General features: G+C 36.9%; 1 protein-coding gene across 1 annotated transcript in view; it reads left to right on the forward strand.

Annotated features, from left to right (window-relative positions):
• LRCH1 (leucine rich repeats and calponin homology domain containing 1) overlaps nt 1-20,986 on the forward strand; it is a 126,723-nt gene extending 105,737 nt beyond the window's left edge. Inside the window, exons 19-20 of the mRNA XM_030468989.1 lie at nt 452-529; nt 18,287-20,986. Coding sequence (XP_030324849.1) covers nt 452-529; nt 18,287-18,400 — 192 coding nt within the window. The 3' untranslated portion in view covers nt 18,401-20,986. The remainder of the gene's footprint in view (nt 1-451; nt 530-18,286) is intronic.
• The last annotated feature ends 1,955 nt before the right edge of the window (nt 20,987-22,941 follow it).

Raw genomic sequence — 22,941 nt, forward strand, 5'->3', positions numbered from 1 at the left:
TACATGGCAGCTGAGAGAAGGCATATTAAAAATTACTGTTTTATTTATTATTTATATTTGGTTACATAAACCAGGTTGTTGCTAGATTTTAATTTATATTATATATGTGTGTATATATATATAAAATATAAATATATGATATTTATAATAATTTACATTATTAGGAATTCAAACATTTATTTACTTAAAATACATATATATATACACACACATATATATAGTATGTGTATGTATACAGTTCTGTAAGTGAATAAAATTATTCTGCCTCTCTGTGATATAGCAACAGATCAGAATTTTTTTATTTTTTTTAAATTTGAGCAGTGTTTTATGGATTCTTTTCCAAAGAAAAAAATTACCAGTTCAAAAGAATGATGCAATAGATGAATTTATCGATAGAATAAATGCTGTTGGCTTCTTTTTTGCCATAAATTGTGTTTTCTTGTTTTTACAGCCTAAACTTAGCATGGCCAAATGCAGGAGAAATGTAGAAAACTTTCTGGATGCATGTAGAAAATTGGGGATACCAGAGGTAATTTAATTATTTCTGTCATTTCTAGATGATTATATTTTAAAGCTGAAGGATAACTTTATGAACTACCATTTTTCAGCCATAAAGACACAGAGTTGGTGATGGACTTCTTAGGATGTCAGGTAGTGATAAGACTAGGGGGGATGGTTTCAAACTAGAGGAGCAGAGATTTAGATTATATATTAGGCATTTCACCCCATGAGGGTGATGAGACACTGGCACAGGTTGCCCAGAGAGGTGGTGGAAGCCCCATCCCTGGAAGTTTTTAAGGCCAGGCTGGACAGGGCTCTGAGCAACCTGATCTAGTGGGAGGTGTCCCTGCCCATGGCAGGGGCGTTGGAACTGGATGATCTTAAAGGTCCCTTCCAACCCTGGAAAATCTATGATTCTATGATAAGTAAAAAATTGATTTAAACAGTGCAATTTCATACTATTTTAGTGAATTTAAGTGGCTCATGTCATAGAACTTAAGAATTGCAGTGTTTGTATTCTAGTAATTCAGAATTAACCCAAATACCTCCTTATCTTTGCCATGGAAAATAACTGAGTAATATGTAATTAGGTAATGTGTAATTAGGCAACTGTTACAGGTTTTTTTATACAACATAACTGCATTTTTACCTTGTGCTTTTAGAATATGAACTTTGGGGTTTTTTAATTATTGATTTTTCTTTTTTTTCCAATATTAAGTATTCTAGAGTATGTGTTGTAAAAGTGACTAATAACACACTCATCTCTTGTACTGAGACATTTCTGCAGCGATCTGAAGAAAACTTTTGTGTGTTAAGTACAGAGTGTACATATGAGTAAGCTTCCTGTATGATGTGGATTTAAGGGTTTCAGGAGTTGGAAATAGGGAGATTGCAATGCTTGGTGTTTTCTGGTTTCCGTTTAAGAATGGTAGAATTTGTAATGTATTTTATTGTCATACTAATAAGGAAAAATATCTTTAACTAATATAATGAATTCTGGAGTTTCATTGGGAGTTTTTCAAAGAATCTCTTACGGTCTAGAACTACCTATTAAGAGAAAGTTAATTTCATATATATATATATATATATATATCCCTTAAAAGATGGTGAAAGTGTTATAAAGGGTCATTTTAGTCTGAAAACATGAAAATTGCATCATGTGTTTTCCCTGTGTTGTTGCCTACATATGACAATATAATTATGACTGAGTTCTTTTCAGTATATGTTTCAAGAATGCTGCAGCAAAAGGATATTTTATGTGTTTCTCCCACATTTCGGAAGCAGATGGTAATGCAAAGATTTCACACTGAGAAAGGATTCCAGTTTGAAATCTTTATATTTTCTCTATATTTTAGCTCTTGATTTAGAGGACAGAAAAAGTAACAGTTCATTTTTGCTATGTGTAGGAATTTTGAGGGGGAGATTGATGTTCAAACGCCAATGAATCGTTCATCATAAAAGTAATCTGAGGATTTATGTGCCATGGGCTGGGCCTCTAAGTTGTAATGGTTGATTTAGTCCCTGTAGTCATGTACTTTATCATGTTAGAATTTATGGGCTACGAGCTGGGCCTCTAGGTTGTAATGGTTGATTTAGTTCTTGTAGTTCCTGTAGTTATGTAATTTATCATGTTAGAATTTAAATTTCAGTTCAAAGAAGAGCAAAATATCAGTGCTGTGGACTTGTAGACATGAACTGTTTCTTCAGCTGCCACAAAACTCGTTGCCTGATGCTTCATGAATTATTCAGTGAATTAGAACACAAGTCAGTTTTTTCTAGATATAGCTTGCTGGAAAAGAAAAGCCCCAAAGCAGCTTTTATTGGTGTCAAGAGATTTTTCAGAAACAGAAGTCAAAGAGAAAAAAATTACAAAGGTCCTTGCAATGCCATATTACAGTTGTGCAAGCTAAGGCTTAAGCTCAGGGCTTTTTATTTTTTATTCCCTTAAGTAAACATTCTGGAAAAATGTCTATTCCGAGAAAACAAAAAGGTATTTTGATATATCTATTGCCCTTTCTCTCTAATGCTTCCACTGAAATTAATGTAGAATTTTCTAGGACTTACTTTATTTTATAAAAGTGTATTTGTTGCAGAGTTGCACAAGGCCAGATCTTGCCAATCTTATTTATAAACTCACTGTCCTCAGAAACCTAAGCAAGCGTTAACTTCTCCTGAGGGGAAAAACTCATTCACTTAAACATTAAATGAAAGGCTTGAAATTGTAAATTTGGCAAAAAAATTTAAATACTCTGAGGATATTCTTTTTTATTAGGTGCCTATAATTTGCAAATGCAGATGTTTGCCATATATTGTGAAAATCCATCACATTGCAGAGCTAGGTGGTCCATGATAGAACTTCGCTGCCTGCTGGAGGGACATTTATTAGGAATACAAAGTTGTATAAAAGCAAGTATGATAGTTAACTATCAAATCTGTTAAAGAACTACAGAGGGTGTCTTTAATGCTGCTTTTTGGGTTGATAAGTTGTACATTGCCTAACTGCCTCTGGGCAAACCAGTGAAAGGAATGCAGTGGGTTATTTCCTTTTTCTTAAAACAAGCATCTTTGCAGGAAAGTGGTAAGTTTCACACAGGGATCCTAATACCCATGGTTATTAGGCTTTCCTGTGATGCTTATATTAGCTCCTGAGAATTAACTTGGAATTCTACTGCATGGGATTTTTGTAAGGATTTTAAATTGTCATAGTTTCTCTTGGCTTGTTCTCAGTTATTTATGGAATGGAATAGAGTATATGCTATTACCTGAACTCCACAGGTTTAGAATAATAACCTATGAAGTAATGTAAAACAAAAACAAGATAATAACTAAGTAATTACTGGTTTGTGCTGATATGCAGGGTCTCTTCTGTGACTTTCAGCAATCAATTCTTGCATGAAAATTGCTTTCCCTGGAATGATCCTGGGAAACGTCATCCGTGTGCAGAAAAATGCAGTTGGTATGCAAATCCCCAGGTATTGAAATAAGAGTCAGGAGCTGGTGCCTTGACCGAAGAACTGTAAATACAAACTTCAGGAACATGAACAACTCTATAGTGACCTGGCATGTAGATGATTCTGGAATGGTGTGCCAGCTGGCACTAAAAGCCATTGCTGGCCAGATGAGAATTTCAGTACAATGGGTGCATGTTGAAATCACTTTCTGTTAATGCCATATGGTGCTCCTGATAACATGCAGAAGGGATTTATTGGATCATAAGCAAAAGGGATGTTTTGAAGCCTATGGTTCTGACCCTTGAATAAAAGATTAAATAGCAGTGCTCCTATTGCACCAAGAGGCTGTCAAAAGTGAGAGATTAATTAGACAAGCAATCAATTTGTGTCCTGTTTTATCACTAACTTTACTTGTACAGCCTTTTTTTTTTTTTTTTTTAATTCCAGGATACTAGGGATCTTTGTAAATGATCATGTTTTGAGAGGAAACTTTTTTTTCTTAATTGAGAAAAGGGATGGTGGCAGGTGAGCATCTGAAAGCCTGAAGATTCAAGAAACATCTTTGCTGTGCCCCTCAGTAGGTGAATAACAGAAAAAGTGCTATATTTGTCACTTGGAAAAGTAGAAAAGAAGGTAATAATAGCTGTAGAGTAACAAACACTCCTAGGTTTTGGCTGATACAGATTGAATAAACAAGTGACGGTAGGTGTGACATAGGTAGAGGTGCATTTTTCAGACTGGCATCCAGTGCTTTGATGGTGCCATTCACTGGACTGTTAATGTTGTATGAAGCCACAACTGGCATCACCTATAATGCTTGTCCACCTGTATCACACCCACCCTTTCACACTTGCTGGGTTTTAAAAATAAAGCTATTTTTATATTTATTTTGTCAATAAGCCTGATCTCCAAGGTGTCAGATGGAACAGTTGTAAGGCAATTTTACACTTCATAGAGACATCTCACCCTGGAGTTAATGAAAATGATCAGGAGAGTCTGATTTATTACCACATGAGTATGTATGTAAAATTATGGAATTATTTTTATTTTAACTGCTCTTTCATAAAACCAAAAACAATATATGTAAAGGAAAACACAAAAATATTCATGCATATTTCTTCATGTCTGTTACCACTTTAGAATCAGTATTTATACCAGTAGCAAAGTAGAAGACTTTCTTATTTTAACCTGCAAATCAGTAGCTTAATTAAGCTTTAGCCTTTTTCCTTGTTAGTTGTTAATCTTGGTAATTAAGCATTTTTTTTTCTTTTTAGTCACTTTCAGTAATATTAAAAAAATATTCCTGTCAAAAGAAAAAAAAACCTCGTTTGTGGTGGGCTTCATAGTAAATGAGATTTAGATGAAAACAAAGTTGTAAAAGCCATGTGTTACTTGAGAGGTGAAAGTTACAAGTTTTGGTCTGCATTTCTTCTAGTTCCCAGCTATATAGAAATATGGCATAACAGAAGTAGGGCTTTCCAAGCATTTTATCAAAAAAGAAATTCATCAAAGGATTTCCAGAGTTCTTAAGCCAAAATTCAGAAGCTATCTTTTTGCAAAGACACAAATTAGTTTTTATGATCTGCAACTTAAACTAATGTAGTATCTTAACAATTTAGAGACTTGATCATCTTTCAGCCCTTTATGAGGCTCCTTAAGGTTAGGGAAATTATAAATAGAGTTATTTTTTAAAAAGGAAGGACTTTCCCCACACACACAGGTACACCTTGTCAGTTTTCATACATCTTGAAAAAGTGAGGTTGAAATTATCATGGTTGAAATTATCATGGTTAATACTAGAGTGGTAATTTCTGTTGATAAAAGGGAGTGATAAAATTAAATATTTGTCAGTCCATTGTTACAGCAGCTTTATCGAGTTTTGGTGTTCCAGGATGTCAGCAGTGGTGCAGCGAGGTTTAGTGGAGCAAGTTGTTTCCCAGGTGGGAATGGGAGACTTCTGCCATGTCTCTTAAATTTTCAGGTGCCTCCTTGGTGTACACATACTGATTAGAAAGGAATGATGGTAAGAAATGATCTCAAATCATTGTATAAAGATTCAGATGAAAAGATTAGCTGTGCTCCCTTCCTGTGACTCTTTGAGTCCTGCAAACAGGAGCTGTATTGTGTCTCACCTCCTCCTCTGAAAAGTAATTCCACTGCTGCAGCATCAGCCAAAATTACTCTAAAAATCAAGATGAGTTGTGTTAAGAGTAGGAATTGCTATTCCTATAAAACAAGCAGAAGAAAAAAAATCCAGCAGGCTTTTCTAAACCTTGCAGAGCAAAGTGAAAAAAGAAAGTAAGCAGAAAGTGTCAAATACTTAAATCTTCTGTCCACCTTCTAGCTGTTCAACTGGTAATCATGTTTCTCAGTTTAATACAAGGTATATTTTTGTTGTCGCTTAAACTTGTTTTCTGATCAGTTCACATAATCAGTTACTTCATCATGAGACATCCATGAAGCTGCAGTAAGTTTTATCAGGTATGACTCCTTTCTCCACCCTTTGGTTCTGTCCTCAATAATGTACACTATTTGGCCTCAAGTATGGAATTAAGGGGGTCAGTATGCTGGCAGTAAGAGTACTGAAAGCATAATTCTGAAGTTTCCTTTTATTTGTGTTTTGAGCACAGTCTTTAATGAGGTTCTGCAAACATACTCTTGGCTTTTTTTGCCAGAGACAAAATCTGAGGAAGTTGCTTGTGAATGCTCAGTGTTTCCACAGCCACTGCAGAAGCACAGAGAGTCAGGGTGCTTGGTGCACACAGCTTGTTATGCTCTTGTCATTGCACTTCTCTTTTACTGTGGTTGTTCTGCATGCTGTATGCATTTTGGCAGCTGTATTATTTAATTACACACAGGCATAACAACTCAGTCCATAAATGTAATTGTTAAGCATAGGGATCTTTTTAGTATCTTTTTTTTATCTTGCTAGTAATAATTGCAGTCTCCTGAGTGAGAAGGGCAGTGCTTGCCATGGTGGCTGTTTAGTTGGGTTGGTTTGGCTGTCTTTGAGACTTAGGATGGGGGTCGGATACTTTTTCACTATTTTGTGATGTTTGTGTTTTAGTTTGATATTTTCATTTCACACGTTCTGTAAAATTCTGGTAACATAAGTGGAAGTATGTTCTCCATTACTGAAGATGAGTAATTTTAAATCTAAAGTCACAATAGACAATTTAAAATGCATACCTTTTACTTAATAAAGGTGTGAATGTAACACCAGTTTATCCATTGTCACGCAACACACAAAAATAAGCAAAAATGAGTAGACATTTATCAGACTTCCCCAGGTTTCACTGAATTTCACTAAAGCACAGAATGCTGGGCAGATCCCATAGGGAGTTTCTTCTGCATGTGCTGGCTGGTTTTTTTATGCCTTGGCTTTCCTGTATACTGCTAGTCTGATAATCTCTGGTTAGCAAGTTCTTCAGTCTCTGTAAAAATATTCAGCCTTTTAGCAGCTCTTCTTCTCTGGCTCTGAAATTATTCCCCTCTCCATTTGAATGCAGAAGGGACTGTTGGGGGGTACAGTTGGCAATTCAAAAAAAAAACCAACTTTTTTGTTTTAAATTTATGGGAATTTTTAATATAAATTCAGCATTTGCTTGGTTTACTGGTGTCTTTGATAAAAATGCAACATATTACATAGTTGATAGTTGTGTGTGAGTAGGTTGTTTGCCCCAAAACTGGTTTCTCCAGTAAGTAGCTTGTGGATGTAGATGGTCTCAAATACAATACAAGTACAAATACAACAGTCCTATTTTTAAACATGTTTTGTTCTGTCTGTGAGTGTTCATCCTTTAGAAAAAGCCAAATAAAATTGCACTGAAATTTGTCAGGCTAGAATTTTCAAGTGAAAAGCAATCTGAAAAATGACTAAAAATGGCAGTGTTGTTGCTAGGCAGTGTGGTCTTCACCCTCCATGTACTTGCTGGCCTAATTACCAAAATTAAAATTTGGGGAAAAAAAAAAGCATCACTTTTTCTTTGGGTATGAATGAGAACTCTGACTTCTAGTTTCATGAGTCACCTTTCAGGCTAGAAGGGCCTTTTAAATGCTATAAAGTTTAATTGTTTTAATTTATTGACAACTGGAACTTGAAACTTCACACTAGCAGAAAACAGACATCTGAACTTCCATGTTTTCATTTATTGGGTGCACTGTCTGTTCATTAGGTGAAACTGAAAAGTTACTAAAGAAACACAATGTTCCTCTGTTTGAAACAGGGGATCTCTTTCCTACTTAGTATGTTTTTATTCTGTAAATATTTACCACTTTTGTTGATAATAAGGCCTCATTTGTGGTGTAAAACCATATACCTTAGTTTTTCCTTTGAAAGTAATAGTTGTTGCTTGGTTTGATTTTAATGTTAAATATTATGTGTGCATATTGATATTATTATTATTATTATTACCTATTATACTTAGTTTTGTATAGCTAGTCTACAGTAAATTGCTTCATGAAGTCACTGATACATACCAAGAAAACCATGATGGGAATCTATCCTGCTAGTAACTTTTCAAATGCTACCTAAGGAATTCAGTTTCAATTTAATTAGTTGAGAAACCTTATTAAAATTAAGTATAGTCAGTGCTACTCTGACTTTTTCAGTTTCCCAGGGGTTCATTTAAGATGATATTTGAATACCAAGGTTTAGATTATTTATTGTGTTAGAGAATTTAGCATACTTATAACTATTTCTTTAAGTACTTTTTCTTAAGACTTCATATTGCTGCTGCTTGTGCTTTTAACAGCTTTCTAACACACTGTTTGCTATTGTATAGGTTAGATTTTTACAGGAGGTTCCATGTAAGGCCCAGAGGGACAAAGGTGTGCAGAGCTCAATAGAATAAGCAAACCACGTGCACCTCTTCACCCTCATGAATCTGGGCATGATTTTTGGAAGGACTGGAATACTCTTCCATCTTAATATTTTGATATTAAGGAGAGTAAGAGAAAGAAAAGCAAGCTAGCAGCTAAGACGGTACTAGGAAGAAACTTCCTACGTGTTACATGCTAGAGTATTGTGATAATTTATTTATCGATCTCTTTCTATTTTTGTATTTTTAATTTTATGCACTGTTTTTTTCTGTTCTACTGGCTGCCCTTCGGGATAGGCTGACCTCTGCTCTCCGTATGACATCCTGCAGTCGGATATTCGTCACATTCGAAAGACTGTTGACACTCTGCTGGCCCTCGGGGAGAAACCCCCACAATCAACTTCTACCTTTCGCTCCTGGGATCTAATAGGCTTTTGTCTTTTCCACATACTTTTTATAGTCTTGATGTTTATAACTTATCACTGGAATTTGCTAACAGCATAACCTGTTCGCATGTGCACACAAACTTTCTGCTTTGTCTCTGACAAATTACAGGTACTTAATTTCCTTCCTTTGTCTTAGAAACTTCTCCTTTTCCCTCGCTTCCCTTCCTTGTAATATCTTTATTAATCTCTTGAAATGGGGGAGAGAGGCAGTAGCATCTTGAAGACGGGTCCCATCTCTTCTCCCCCCTCTCCACCTCTAGTTTAAGAACTTATATACCTCTTTATTTATAGTTTGTTTTCTGTTGCCTAGACTACACACTAAATGTGTTAAAGCAGTGAAGCTACCCTTATCTCACTTTTGGGTGTAGGCTAGATGTGTATCACAAGCTAAACAGAACTGAGCCTCTTACTTTCTGTGAAAATCTAAGAATGCTGCAGATATTGAAGCAAGTGAGGTGGCACTTAAGCAGACAATAGCAAGTTCTGAGTTGGTGCCAAATATCCTAACACATTAGGAGCACTAAGAACTATCTTTCAAATTACTGTTATTTTTTAATCCTCTAGGTTAACAAGAGTACTGTAACTTTAAAGACTGTTGGTCGTGTCTACTATTCTGATTAAATACCATACTGGAGTAGTTATGTTTTCCTGCTTACATTTTATTTTCCTCCAGATTCCATAGAACAAATTTTCTTCTGCCACACAAAGCGGCATTGAACTTCTTTTTAAACACTTGCTATGTTACATCCCTAAGGATGACTGTAAATAATAAGTAGTAGGTATGAGCAACCCCATAATATACCAGGGACTTCAGAGTGTTTCAGGATGAAGACCATGGATTACAGTGTGATACAGTAAGAATAAGCTGTTAGATTCCTAGATGTATCTGCCATTCTTACCTGTGACGTCAAGCAAGTCACGTCACTATCTTGTCTCTGTTTCATCGCCTGTAAAATGCAGGTAATGTTTGTTTGTTTGTGTAACAGCTGTAAAAAAACCAATGTAGCTAGGAAAACAGACCCTCTAGAAGAATCTAGGTTTTCCACCCTATGTGGTTTTACAGAATAGGTGAGACAGACATTAGCCAGGCAGCACTTTTGTATGTTTGAACCCTGCCTATTGTTAGGGTGCTGGGCTGGTGACCTCCATTTCCCCTTAGGTGCTGTGTTCTGTTAATCTATTGTAAAACTTGAATAAGACAAAATTTTTGGTTTTAGTAACATGAAATACACAAATGAAAATTGATTTAAAGTATTGGCTGAGATCTTAACTAAATATGTAATTAAGTCTCAGGCTAGCTAACGAAAGGACCTCAGTTTTGTGGCTGTGAAATACATTCATTTCTCACTGCCTAATCTATAAAAAAGTCACCTATACACTTTTAGAAGATAACTAGCATAAGAACTTGTATGTTACTGAGTATTCTGGTCATAAGGTTATGATTTAGTGCTGTGCTGGATATATCTCCATTCTACAGATACTTATAAGTTTTATTAAAAACCTTATAAATGCAGTTCTATTCCTGGTCCCCATGGCTTAAATGTATACAGAATTATGTACAAATTATTAAATGTGCAATGAGATGTAGATTTTAAGGTTAAAAAATTATTTTCAGACTATGGGTCAATCCAATTTTTAAAAGGGTTTAGTGTGTAGCAGCTTCCCATCCATACGTTTAGCAACTGTGTTGTAAAGACAGTCTGCTGTGACCAGGCATGAGTTCAGTGAGTGCTTCTAGGCTCTTTATACTTGAGGAAAAGGTACTGGTTATTTTGGTTTGTTGCTTGTGCCCTCATCCTGCACAGACCTGTCTCTTAACTGTTCCTAGTTTCAGTGATTACAACAGTGGACATTTGCTTACTCAGAGTTGGAGCCTGACGTTTAAGCTTCCAGTTTCTGCAGGTCTTTGTCTTGGTTTTGGTTGTCTTGTTTTAATAATGTTGCTGTTCTAGTGAAACTGAGAAAGCAACATAAAGCTTGAATCAGTCCAGAATCTATTAATTGTATAATACTTTATAATCCAGTGTTTGTATTTGAGACCAAAGGGATGTCTTCTGTAGGGCTGGGATTTTACTCTTTACTCCCATGAGTGGTTAAGAGGTCTTCTGTCAGTGCTTCGTGTTGTGAACTCCTTGTGTGGTACTGACCAACCTCTATGAGTGTATTTTGATGTGTCTTGCAATTAGAAAATCTGATAGTGAAAGTTGTTGCTACCATCCTAGGGAACATATCTGTCCCATTGTCTAATATTATGTCTGATTATCCACTGGATCAAATGGCTTTTGGAGGGAGGCAGGAGGATTGATAGATGAGCATGTTTTGCATTTTTTGTGGAAATTTGTACATGGAAGTTTGTATCTTCAGTGGTTTTAAGCATTTTATCAGAGTAGACAACTGGGTTAGAAACTGAAGTACTGTTGTGCCAGTGTAGACCATTCCAGTCATAATGACAAGTAACACTCATCCTTGTCTGAAGTTTTAACTTTCCATATGCATGCCATGCAAACAGAGGTTGTTAGGTTGTTTTTTTTTTTTTTAGTTAAAGTACATTTTCTCACTATCTCAGCTAGGACAGTATACAATAATTAAAGTGTTATATTAGAAAGACATTCTTGTACTTATGGAGTCGTAGCCACCTTGAACCAGGCTGTGAAAGAGGAAGATATTTGTTTTATAATATACACAGCCCTACTACCATACAAGAAGCTTATCTGCTTCTGTATTTTTGGGGGTTATTATTGATAACATTTACAAATACACACAAATATTACAAGGGAAAGAATAGTAAAATACACCCTTACATTACTCTAAGGGTGAATAATGTTTCTCAAAATATATTTCAAACATAATGCCAATGTGACAAATACATGTCTGCCTGTTCCTGAAACCTGTAATTCTCCCACTAAATGGAGAGGTGGAAACTAAAACCTATGTGAACCTCATTAATCTACTCTAATTCAGAGTCCTGTTTCTGTGCTGCTGTTCCTGTGGCTTCAGTATTTGGGAAAGCAGCAGTTCAACTGCCTGATGGTTCTTAACATCTGAGGAGATGCCAGCATTGAGACATTCAGTTGTAGGCAGCTGGTACTGCTTACATGATTTTTGATTACAGGTTGATAACCTTGATTTAAAAGCAATGTACCCATATATTCCTTGATAACATTAATTGTGTTTGCTCCCCTATTTGTTTGGCCATTCAGATTTTTTCCATTGCAGTGGTCATCAGAGGTTTTCAAACTGGGATTGCCTCATAAATTGGTACACTCCGATCTGTACTGTGGAAGTCCTGTCATCCCCACTGTGGGAAAGTAATAAAGAGAAATTCTCATGAATTCATTTAATATAGATGCAGGTAAAATGCATTTGCACTGGATTACATGGGGCATTTTGCTGTGAGAATTTCAGCCAGAAAGCAGTAAATATTTTCAAGTGCAAAGTAATGCAGTGTAGGAGTAGTCCTTCAAATGCCTTTCTCCAAATTAACAAGATCTTACATCTGAAAACTGTATGTACATCTTCTTGTATTCCTACTGAGTCTTATGAAAGGCTGTGCTTATGGTGAATGGGGACTGAGTTAGACATGAGCAAATATTCAGTCCAGTTTTCTGCTCCATAGACATTAATAAGTTTCAAGATTATTGCCACGTAATGCCATGTTTGGGTTTTTTGTTTGTTGTTTTTTTTCTTTTTGCCAAGTATTCTTGGCATTTCTCTCCTGTTACCAGGAAAAAAGTTTAAAGTAGTCATATATGCAACTTCAGAAAACATGGTATAGCACATCCTGTGGACCATTTGCCATTTCCTTAATTTCTAGCACTTAAGGTGCATTATGTAGAATAAGCAGTTTTTAAGGGAATCACCCATATTCTTATTCCTTCAGTTTATCTCTCAGAATGTCATGTATAAGGTTACAGTATAATATCTATTTCAAATGTAAGTATACACTTTGTCTTACTGTTTGGTGTCTGTTTTCATTAAATTGTCTCTTCCCTCAAGTTTCAGGTCACTGTCTATAGCATGTCTGTAGGGTCAAACTCTGAGGTGTTTTGGCAAAATACGTGGTGTGATTTTTAAATTTTGTGGCTCAAGGCTGGAATCTGAAACAGGGTCCAAAGTCCACCATCTGCAAATAGTTTTATAAACATTTGCTATGTATTACATATTCAGAAGATGCACATACTCAGATATCTGACTGACTGTAGTTCAAAATACAGAATTGCAGCTCAGTATTGAAATACTGGGATTTTTAAATTTTCTTTGTCAAATCTGGTCCTAAGTGTATACTCCGTGAATATAGTAATATTTCCTTTGTAAATTAAAAGAAAAAAAAATGAGGAAATATACCTCTAGCCTGAATTACTGTGCTTTTTGATCTTCTGCTCCTTTTTTACTTCAGATGGTGACTTCAGAGCTTTTGGGCAAATGCTGGCACGATCAGTAATAGTAGTTAAGTAAAACATACATAAAAAGACATAGTTTCAAATTGTCTTAGTTATATAAAAAGTAAATGTTTGCTATAGGGTTTTTTTCACCTCTTTAGAAAGGAAATTTGGCCCTATCAAAATGTCAGGGTTTTCTATATTTGCCATAAGTTTGCTTAAACATAAGGGCCTGATGTTTCCTCTAGTGACATTCCATTTCAGAGCAGCTGACTTCAGAAATTAAACGATGGTCATCGCATGGTTTAAAATTTTTTTTTTGTACTTGTACAATATTTCATTATTTTCTGTTTTTTTTTTTTCCCTGTAGAACTGAAATCTCGTATTCTACAAATACAAAGAGGAAAGAGAAAGGCTCTTGCCAAATCGTAGATTCAGTTTCTCTGTGTTTTTGCTTACAAATTCAGCTGGCCCATGATGTCATGATGTGGTCATTTCACTGATGGCAACAATTACTTTTTGAGGGTGAATTACAGTATCTGCATTGTCAAGCTTTTTGCCCTAACATAAAGCAATTTAAACAATTCTCTCGACTTCGAAGAAATCTGATTTCAAAGAAAATAGATGTATATATGTAGTGTGTCAAGTATCCTTGTGGGATTAATGTCCTTGCCCATTCTTGGTTTTTTTACTCCAGACATTTTGTTCCAGGATTAGATACTAGTTCTGGCAAGCACATGTACTTGTGTCCATTTGTGGGTACACCTGCTGTATTGTCTTTTTGTGTTGCTTTGTGACTCAGCCCCCTGGCTGCAGCCTTCTTTTTGTGCTTGTGGGTTGTTTTCTTTCTTTTTTTTTTTTTTTTCATCATCTGGAGTTTGTTTTTCTGCTTTGTGATTTGTTTGAGAACATCTTTGTGCATTCAGAATGGCCGTGTATCTGGAGAAAGTGGTTTACTTGCAACAAATGTTTACCTTCCTCTGTTTGTAGAGAGAAAAAGTACATTGAAAAATTTAGATCTTAATTTTTTGTAGTAGATAAAGAAGAGTGATATTCATGCTGCTATGAGTGGACTACTAGCCCTTCCCTCCACAACTGGTTTCCAATATTTTTAGTCTGCTCTTGAGAATCAGTAGCCAGTTTTTCCATCTCTCTGTCTGAGATTTGTTCATTGATGGTCTCAACAGGGGTATTTTTAGAGAGGTGATTCAGACATCGAAGTGTTACGGATTTGATGCTTATATAAAAGGAACAGAAATCTCAGGTGAGGAGGAGCAAGGGAGGCTTAGGTTTCCACAGAGTCGTGTGTGAGTGTTTCTTTTGGTCGGTCAGGTATTGTTTCAGAATTCCAAGTTTTAAGAAAAGTTTTGAAATCTTTGTTTTGCGGCTTCCCAGCTCTGCTGGGAGTGGTTCCCAGATGGCAGGTGTAGGGGTTAGAGAGTGAGGCAGAGCATGGGCAATGCTGCAGGGACAGTGGCTGAATATCAGGACTGAGACATTTGGGATCTTGGTTATTCAGAAAGCTGAGTTGAGTATCACTGCTCTGGATTCCATCCTTGGCAGGATCTGAGTTTTCTTCTTCTGAGACAAGTTAAATATATTTAACCCTAAAACTGTGATTTGAAAAAGTACATCAGGCGGGGTTAATGAAAGCCATTTCCAAGGCTTTGAGATTAGGTTAAAACCTAAGCTCTCTAAAAAGAGAATTGATTCCTGACACATTAAGATGAAGTTTGCCATTTTCAGGAGATGGTATTGATCTCGTGGTCAGTTTTGGAAAGCTCAGAAAAACCACATTTAACTGTAGCATTATAAAATACTAACCAAGTCCCACCTTCTGCTTAATAAGAGGTCATCAACTGTGTGTGTTTCAATAAGCAATGCAGAATGATGCATAATGTGGAAAAGTAACAACAATGCTGTGAAACTTCCTCCTCCTTACACACAGTTGTAGAGTCCTGTTTTTTTATAGAACAAGTCAATAATGAATGCAGCAGGAATAGAGAGGTTGTTTACAAGACTGGAATACTATACTGTATTTAAAGAGAATGCATTATCTAATTACCTTAAAAGAAGAAAAAATATATTGGATTATTTTACTTTTTTTAGAAAGTGGAGCGTGCACTCCCTTATGCTTCTAGTTAAAATGTGCTTATAAACAATTTCCAAATTAAGAAGTCCTTTCCTGGCAAGAAAATGTGACAGAATAGCTCTCTGCATGCTACAGGTGCCACAAAAATGGTAAATTTAGAAGTTTGAGTTTTCCTAAAGTAAACATCCATAACTTTCCTCCAGCAAATTGTGCTTCAGTATAAAAATTTAGAATATTCTCAGACATAAATGCCCAGCAAGGTAGGTTGTTTTGGGCCTGGGTTTTTAGATTAAATCCTGATCCTTCAGCCTTGTGACCCTAATCACTTAGTTTTCTGACTTTTGATTCAGCAAGCATTACTATTTAATGCCTTTTGCCTAGCATGGGAAGTTAATGAACTATTGGCATGTTGTGTTCCACCAAAATCTATGAAACAAAAGCTTGTTATGCAAGGGTGCCAGAAAGAGGCAGAACAAAGTGAAGAGAATAACATTTCATCTCATGTGTCTGATTTGTATTGTTCAATAAATAAGAGTAATATTTTTTAAAAATTATCTGAGTTTAGTTGATTATTATATGAACTGTGCCCCAAGACCAGCACAATATTTGAAGTAGAAATGGTTTTTTGTGGGTATTTTTTTCCCTTTTTTTTGCTATCACTACCTTCTTTTGTAGTGTCTGCACTGCTAATCAGGTATCATCTTAGGAGTTTGCATCCTAAAGTATTTATGTATTTCTCTGGAAAAGACTTTTTTTTTTTTTCCTGAGGAATAAAAGGAGAACTTTCCCTGACATCTCACAAGTCAATACCTCAGTTCAAAAACCAGACAGAGCCAACTGCACAACCCAGTGTCTTGACTTTTATGACCAATTTAGGGAAGGTTTGGAAGGGAAATCTGGGGGATGACCTGGAATGGCTGCAAGATGGGGATGTTCCTTACTGCTGGCTGGGCAAGTAGGTCCTGCAGAGAGTGAATCAGAATCCTGTAACCCAATGTAAGTGGAAACCCAGCATTAGGAGGTGATCAGGATGTTGTTGTATCGTCCATGTGGAGGAATGTGTGTTGTCCATTTCTTGCAGCCCTGCTCAGCCAGGCTTCTTGAACATCACCTGTCTGAACTTGTTTCTTGGGTCTGTATGTACAGGAAAGCATCAGCAGTACTTGCATGGTGTTCCAAACTTGTTTGATGAACTTAGGAAAATAATTCCAAATTAAATTTAGAATTTAAACATAATTTAATAATTATTAAAGCAGCTTAAATAGTAAATATAAAATGTAGATATAATGTATAGATAAATTACAGCTACCAGTATCAGAAGCCATGACTGTGAGTCAAGTTTGGCTCTTACCAATGAACCACTGAACCAAAAAGTAAGTTTTGCAGGTTTTTTTCTCAGTGAGGCTGGAGTGGGGTGTGAGGAACTTCACAAAAAATCAGGCAAGCTCAGTGTTAGCTGTGCATAAGGGAAATACTCATTAACCAAAGAGTCATAAACATTAGAAGAAGAAAAGGAGTTTTTTAATCTGGTGGTATTCTGATGGAGCTGTGGCTCACTGGAGATTTCCTCAGCAAAGAGTCAACAACAGTGGAAGCAGATAAAAACAAATTAAACATAGAAGCATAACATGATTATAACTGTATTAATTGTTTCTGTATGTACTACCTCCTGTTTCATCACCCTGATTATTTTATATAGTTTTAAGGGTTCAGAGGAGTCAGAGAAGGAGAAAGAAGATTGAAGAGATTAGTGATGTTTCAGTTGGAGATATAATCTATGAAAATATGAGGAAATGTGACAAAGCACCATGGACTGTGTAAAGTTAAAAGGCTCCTTTAGTTGACATAAAATAAGCAAGAATAATATTCAATAAAAGACAGGCCATTCATTTATATTTTATGTAAATACAAATGCATCAATAGAAGTTAAAGGTTTTGTTGACCAGCTAAGAGATTAAATACTGAGAATATCAAAACACCACTGTGTAAAAACTCAGTATCCTGTGTCTGATGGTGATGGATGGATGTTTAGGGTAAGAACAGAAGGTCAGATCACACAGATGGTGCCTCTTCAGACTTGAAGCAATCTGACATGCATAGTTTAAGGACTTCATGAGCCAGACACTGTGTCCACGTGTTTAATAGTGCTGTTCAGGGTTTTAATCTATCTGTATATTTTTGTTATTCCACTTGCACTTTTGGCTTCCATGTTGTGGCAATGAGTCTCACCACTGTAATGATGGTTTATGTGATGTAGTCTAGCCTTTCCATTTATTTATTTTGTAAACCTGCTGCTTGATGTCATAATGTCACGGATTTCATTAACAAGAATACCCAATTACATTAAGAAAAACTTCTTTTTAAAAGGACAGCCAGTCATGACACCAGGCAATGTCTCTAAGGAAGGCTTTCTGTAATTGTTGACTGTGGGTGTCTGATTACCTGTAGGAGACACATTATGGTCTGTTTGACTGTCTTCTGCTGTGAAAGCCTCTGTGGACAGCTAGTAGTAGCTTTCCTCCTGGCCACGACTGCTACATCCTATGGTGAATAAAGTTGATTCCTGCAAATTTCAAAACACTAATTACATAGAATGAAACACTTTGCCTGTTGAATGCACCTTACACACTTGTTGTAAGTGCTAATAGGTGGCTAGGTGCATATCCTGGGACCAAAACCTGCCTATCAAGGGCTCAGTGGTAGAACTTTTTTGACTGATAAAAGCAGCCTTCTGTCCCCAGCCTTACTGATACGTAACATGGGGCAAATGCCACGTTACCTCACTTTCTAAGTGGCAGTTCAGTGTGCACTTGCTGGCCCTCTCTCTTAGTTAAGATGCTTACATACTGTAACAACCACAGAACAGGTTGGTTTCTGAGGCCCAGACTATTAATAGAATCTATAGGTATAATTAAAAAAAAAAAAAAAAAAAAGCAAATGCAAAAGCAGAGTCTTTCATCAAAATCATCAGTTCTTTTCAACTAAAAAATGGTTCCTGCTTTTTGGGTTTTGTGTTCCAAGTGTGATCATGTAAAGCAAGGTTTTGCAGCGAGTGTTGCATATCCTAATCTTTACTCCTTTGTTTGTCTTTTTCTAGGAGAAGCTCTGCCTACCACATCACATCCTAGAAGAAAAGGGCTTGGTAAAAGTGAGCATAACAGTTCAAGCATTGCTAGATGTAACCACAGTGAAACAAGCTTTATTCACATGAAACTGCCCTCCCTGCTGTTACCAGCTCCACTGTGCCATCAAAGAATCAAAATACTGCCCATCTTTTCAAACTGCATTGAAAAAACAACAAAACCCAAACCAAACCAAACAAAAAAACCCAACAGTGCTCCAAGAGTATTCTTACACTTCTGATTTTAAAGTCATCTTTCAGACTGTGCATCAAGCTACAAGCCAGAAACTAACCAGGAACATTTTCTAGAGCTTCACTGCTTTTATAGCTCACTTTGTACAGTACTTACTAAAACAGCCACCTCTCTGCCACTTAAAAAATGTGTGGAGTACACAGCTGTCTTGCAGCAAGATACCTTCATACTATTAACCTTAAGAATCATTGTAATCATTTGGGGGGTGGGAGGAGGGGGAGAGTAAATCAGACTTCTACCACGTTAGTTTTTTCTGCAGTTGCTTCAGGCCATTGCCTTTTAAAAATATCCAGACATAAGATATTTATATAAATATTATTTATTAGTGAGTTGTTATTCATCCTTTGGATGCAAAATGTAAATTAGGAAACTGTATTTTATTACTGCTTTTTTGTGGTTAAACACTTTATTTTAATATAAATATTTAGTTATTTTTTATTCTACTTGGTGTGCAGTAGCTCTTGATCTCCATAAATTGTATTTTCTAACATGTAAAATAAAAAGCAAACAAAACAGGTGCTTTTATTAAGAGAACAGCTAGCTGGAATGACATTCTTTAATTCTTGAATTGGTGGAACATTGGTAAAAATTTGTCTGCATTCCATTGAGTTTCCTACATTCCAGTAGCACTTTCCCCCCCACTAGACTAAATTGGCTGAAACTGAGAGCACACCCGTTTTATTTGTATATAGATGTTGGGGAAAAAAAATAGGAAAGATGTAAACTTGAAAAATAAATGTGAACAACTATTTTTGATTGCTTATTTTTACTATGCACAAGACATTTAACTTTTGCCACAACAAAATGAGTGATGTGCATTAGGATCATGTGTCTTGAAATATAATTTTGCACTGTAAATTGATTTCTTTTAAAGACTGCAGCACTATAGAACAAATAATCAAAGAAACCAGCACAAGAATATCAGCAAGAATATTTACCAGGCAGCCAAACACTCGTTTTCATCAATGATTCCTTTGACAAGAGAGAAAATGATTAAAATTGCCACAGGCAGCCTCAGAGACCTGATGATCTTCCAGATACAACCTGCTGGGTACAGTGCTTCTCCTTTGTGTCTCCATCACTTCCCCACAGAACTAAGCACAGTGCTCTGTGTGTAGTGAATGTTTGCAGGATCAGACCTCTAATCCCACATCAGCAATGGGAAATAAGGGTCTCTTCCTTACCAATACTTAATGATTTAAAAAAAAAGCCAAAAAGCATCATGTATTATTAAAACATCACTTTTTGATCCAAAAAGTTCCAGTGCAGTGATTCTCAGAGTACCTGGAACATCCATTCCTCTTTCAGATGAGAGGTTAGGGATGTAACTTGGGCAAGCAGGACAGGAAAGCTGCAGGTGGTGAGGAGGCTTGGCTGGGGGAGAGGGGGAACCCACCTGGCAGACAAGCTGGGCATTGAAAATGAGAAAAAAAAAAAAAGAGGCAAAGTGTAGGGGGAGGACTAAATATTCAAGCAAGGCAAGGTGGAGAAAACTCTCTGTATAAAGACTTTTTGGGAGGAAGATGCATGCCTGTCACTACCACGTCTCTAGGCAGTTACATGCACGTTCACGTGGCCACTGTGTTCCAACTCACCAGTGTTCCAGTAGCAGATTTTTAATGGTTAATTCCTTAATTGAACACAGACAACACATTTTAACCCCACAGATTGCCAGGGTGCTGGTAGGTATCCGGAGCAACATGTTAGGAGTGTTAGGAGGAGGAGAGCAGACAGTGAGACACAGGGTATGCATGGAACATCCAGTTACTTCAACCAAAGCAAAACTGTTTATTTTGTAGAGGCAACATCAACTTAAATTGTAATTTTGATTGGCAGCTAGCATATTGTTTCCTATAAAATAATGTACTGTGCACTTTAACACTAAATTAAAATGTATTTTAATATTTTACAGAGCTGCACAAGTATCTTGTGTCAAAAAGCACGAGTAATGTAAAGAAAATAAGTTTTCAAGTCAGAGTTTATCAAATTTTAAAAGCATTCAAAGAGCAAGTATAAAAAAATAGGAATATTGATTTCTGCATCTTGAGGGGTAAAATGCAGGTTTCCTGAGTATTTTTTTACAATGTATATATGGCAACATGAAGCTTTTAATTATTATTTTGACAAATCTTGGGTTTTTTTCATAATTAAAATTTTGGTTTTCTCCTGATAGTGTCTTTCAGTATTTGCTTGAAGTTGGCTGTAAATAAATAGCTCTAAATATTTTGTAATACAGCTTTTTTTTTTTTATGCGGTCTTAACCTGTATGGCTAAAAAGAGACTCTTCCTGAATCTTTGTACACTATTTATATGTGCAATAAAACATGCATGGCAAATCTGTAATACCCTAAGCAGTGAACATAATGTATATAGGAAATCTTTACTGTAGTTACAATTAAACTATATTATTTGTAGAAACCCTTTAATGACTCCCCCTGTGACTTGAAAGTTTCTTGGTGTTTGAAGAGCTTAAAGCTGGGAACGATGGAGGGAGAGGGTGATGCTGTGACACAAATAGAGGAATTTTGCAGCTAAATAGGAATAGGGTTCAGTGGGTAACTGTGGGTTTGGGGTCAGATCCTGCACATGAGCTCCCTGCAGCTTTCATAGAATCATAGAATTGGCTGGGTTGGAAGGGACCTCAGAGATCATCGAGTCCAACCCTTGAACCACCGTTGCGGTTGCTAGACTATAGAATCATAGAATTGCTACTCCAAGTGCTCCAGATCTCTCTCAAGATCTCCTGCCAGCAGCAGCTGAATTAACTCTCTGTGCCAAGCAGCTCTTTTTCTGTCTCAGCACTGCTTAGCTTGTAGCAGAGAGCCCAGGCAGGTCTCTGAAGTGAATTCTCTAATGAACAATCTTTACTGATTTTATGTATTTGGTTCACTTTTAATAGTTCATTTGGGAAGTTGTTTCTTTCTGCAGTAATCTGGAGAGATCCTGCTTCTGATCACCAAGGAAGCTGAGTGCCTTTTTGTGGCTCTGGCAATACAACACCCAGGCCCCTACGTTAAAATTGTTGTAATTTAAGTAGGAAAAAGCCCTGCAGTGATTTAACACTGACCAGCTGAGGGTCCTGTCCAGCTGACGTTGGAGCACTGCCAGCACCAGAGCTCCATTCTTCAGATGGTGAGGAGACACTTGGGTGCCTGTAGCCATCTGCACCAGTTGATTCAGGCACCTCAAGTCTTCTCAGAAGTCACCCTTTGTCCTGGACAAGGGCTGGGTCCTTGCCAGCTCCTGAGCACCAGTTTTTGTAAGAGCTGAGGGCAGTTTCTGTAAAGCCCTGAAGTTCCTGACTCCCAAAGCAAGGTCAGGGACTCACAAGAGGCACTTAAATGAAGGTGCTCTGGCTCACAAGCAAGAGGCACTGGAAGTCCCTCTCAAGAGGGGTGGGAGCTCTGCACCTAAATATTTGCCAAGTTTTCTCAAGAAAGCAAAGTGTGGGAGGCCAGTCAGCTACTAGGAGTGCTGAGTGGAAAATATGACAAGTATTTTCAGCTCCAGAATTGTAGCTGGGCAGTTGTCTGGGAAAACTGATCTGTTTAATGATCTTCCACTGGACTGTAAATTAAGGATAACAGGAAATAAAGCTCCCCACAACCATCCACAGTATAATGGGAAATGTAAATTATTCCATAGAAATTTAACAAATATGAAAGTGGGCTTTTTCCCCCCTCACCCTACACTGGGCAAGCTGTCTCTTGCCATTAACCTGGCAGCTTTAAAATGGTTGTATAAAAGCACAGTAAATTACAGGGTTGAACCTGATTTTAAAATCTTCTCCAACATAACGTGTTTATCCTGAGAAGTACCTGCATCAGGCTGATCACCCTGGCTCTACTGCTGCTGTTTGTAGTACCAGGCAGAAGGTTGCAGGATGAGCTCACCACGCTTCTCCTCCTCCTTACACACAGCCCTGTAATTAATTTGCTGGCTATGGAGGAGCAGGTGCCTGGTTGCTGGCAGGGAGGAACAACCAGAAGCTGCCACACAGTAAAAGAACCTTTGAGATGATTTTGCTGTTGTGGGAGTGGAAAAAAAATCTAAATATTTAGCACTATTGGCTTCCAATTTCTGTGTCAGTGCCCTGCTTTAGAAGAAGGGTGGAGGTAGTGTCTGTTGTACACCTACATAGTGCAGAAAACCTGTGTTCAGATTCCAGGGAACTCCTGAAATACACAGTCCTATCTCCCCAGCCTTCTAAGCTTAATTCAGAGGTAGGGAGATGCACCAGTGATAAAAGTCAGGACCTCATTTAAGCCAGCGACTACCAAGAAACCTCAGTTCCCAGCATCAGACCCTGCCTCCAATCTAGCAGAGGCCAGTGAAACAGGGGGCATTCAGCATGGCTTACAAAAGCAAACTGCTCCTA

The sequence above is a fragment of the Calypte anna genome, chromosome 1 (assembly GCF_003957555.1).
Source record: "Calypte anna isolate BGI_N300 chromosome 1, bCalAnn1_v1.p, whole genome shotgun sequence".
In the NCBI taxonomy this organism is placed as follows: domain Eukaryota; kingdom Metazoa; phylum Chordata; class Aves; order Apodiformes; family Trochilidae; genus Calypte; species Calypte anna.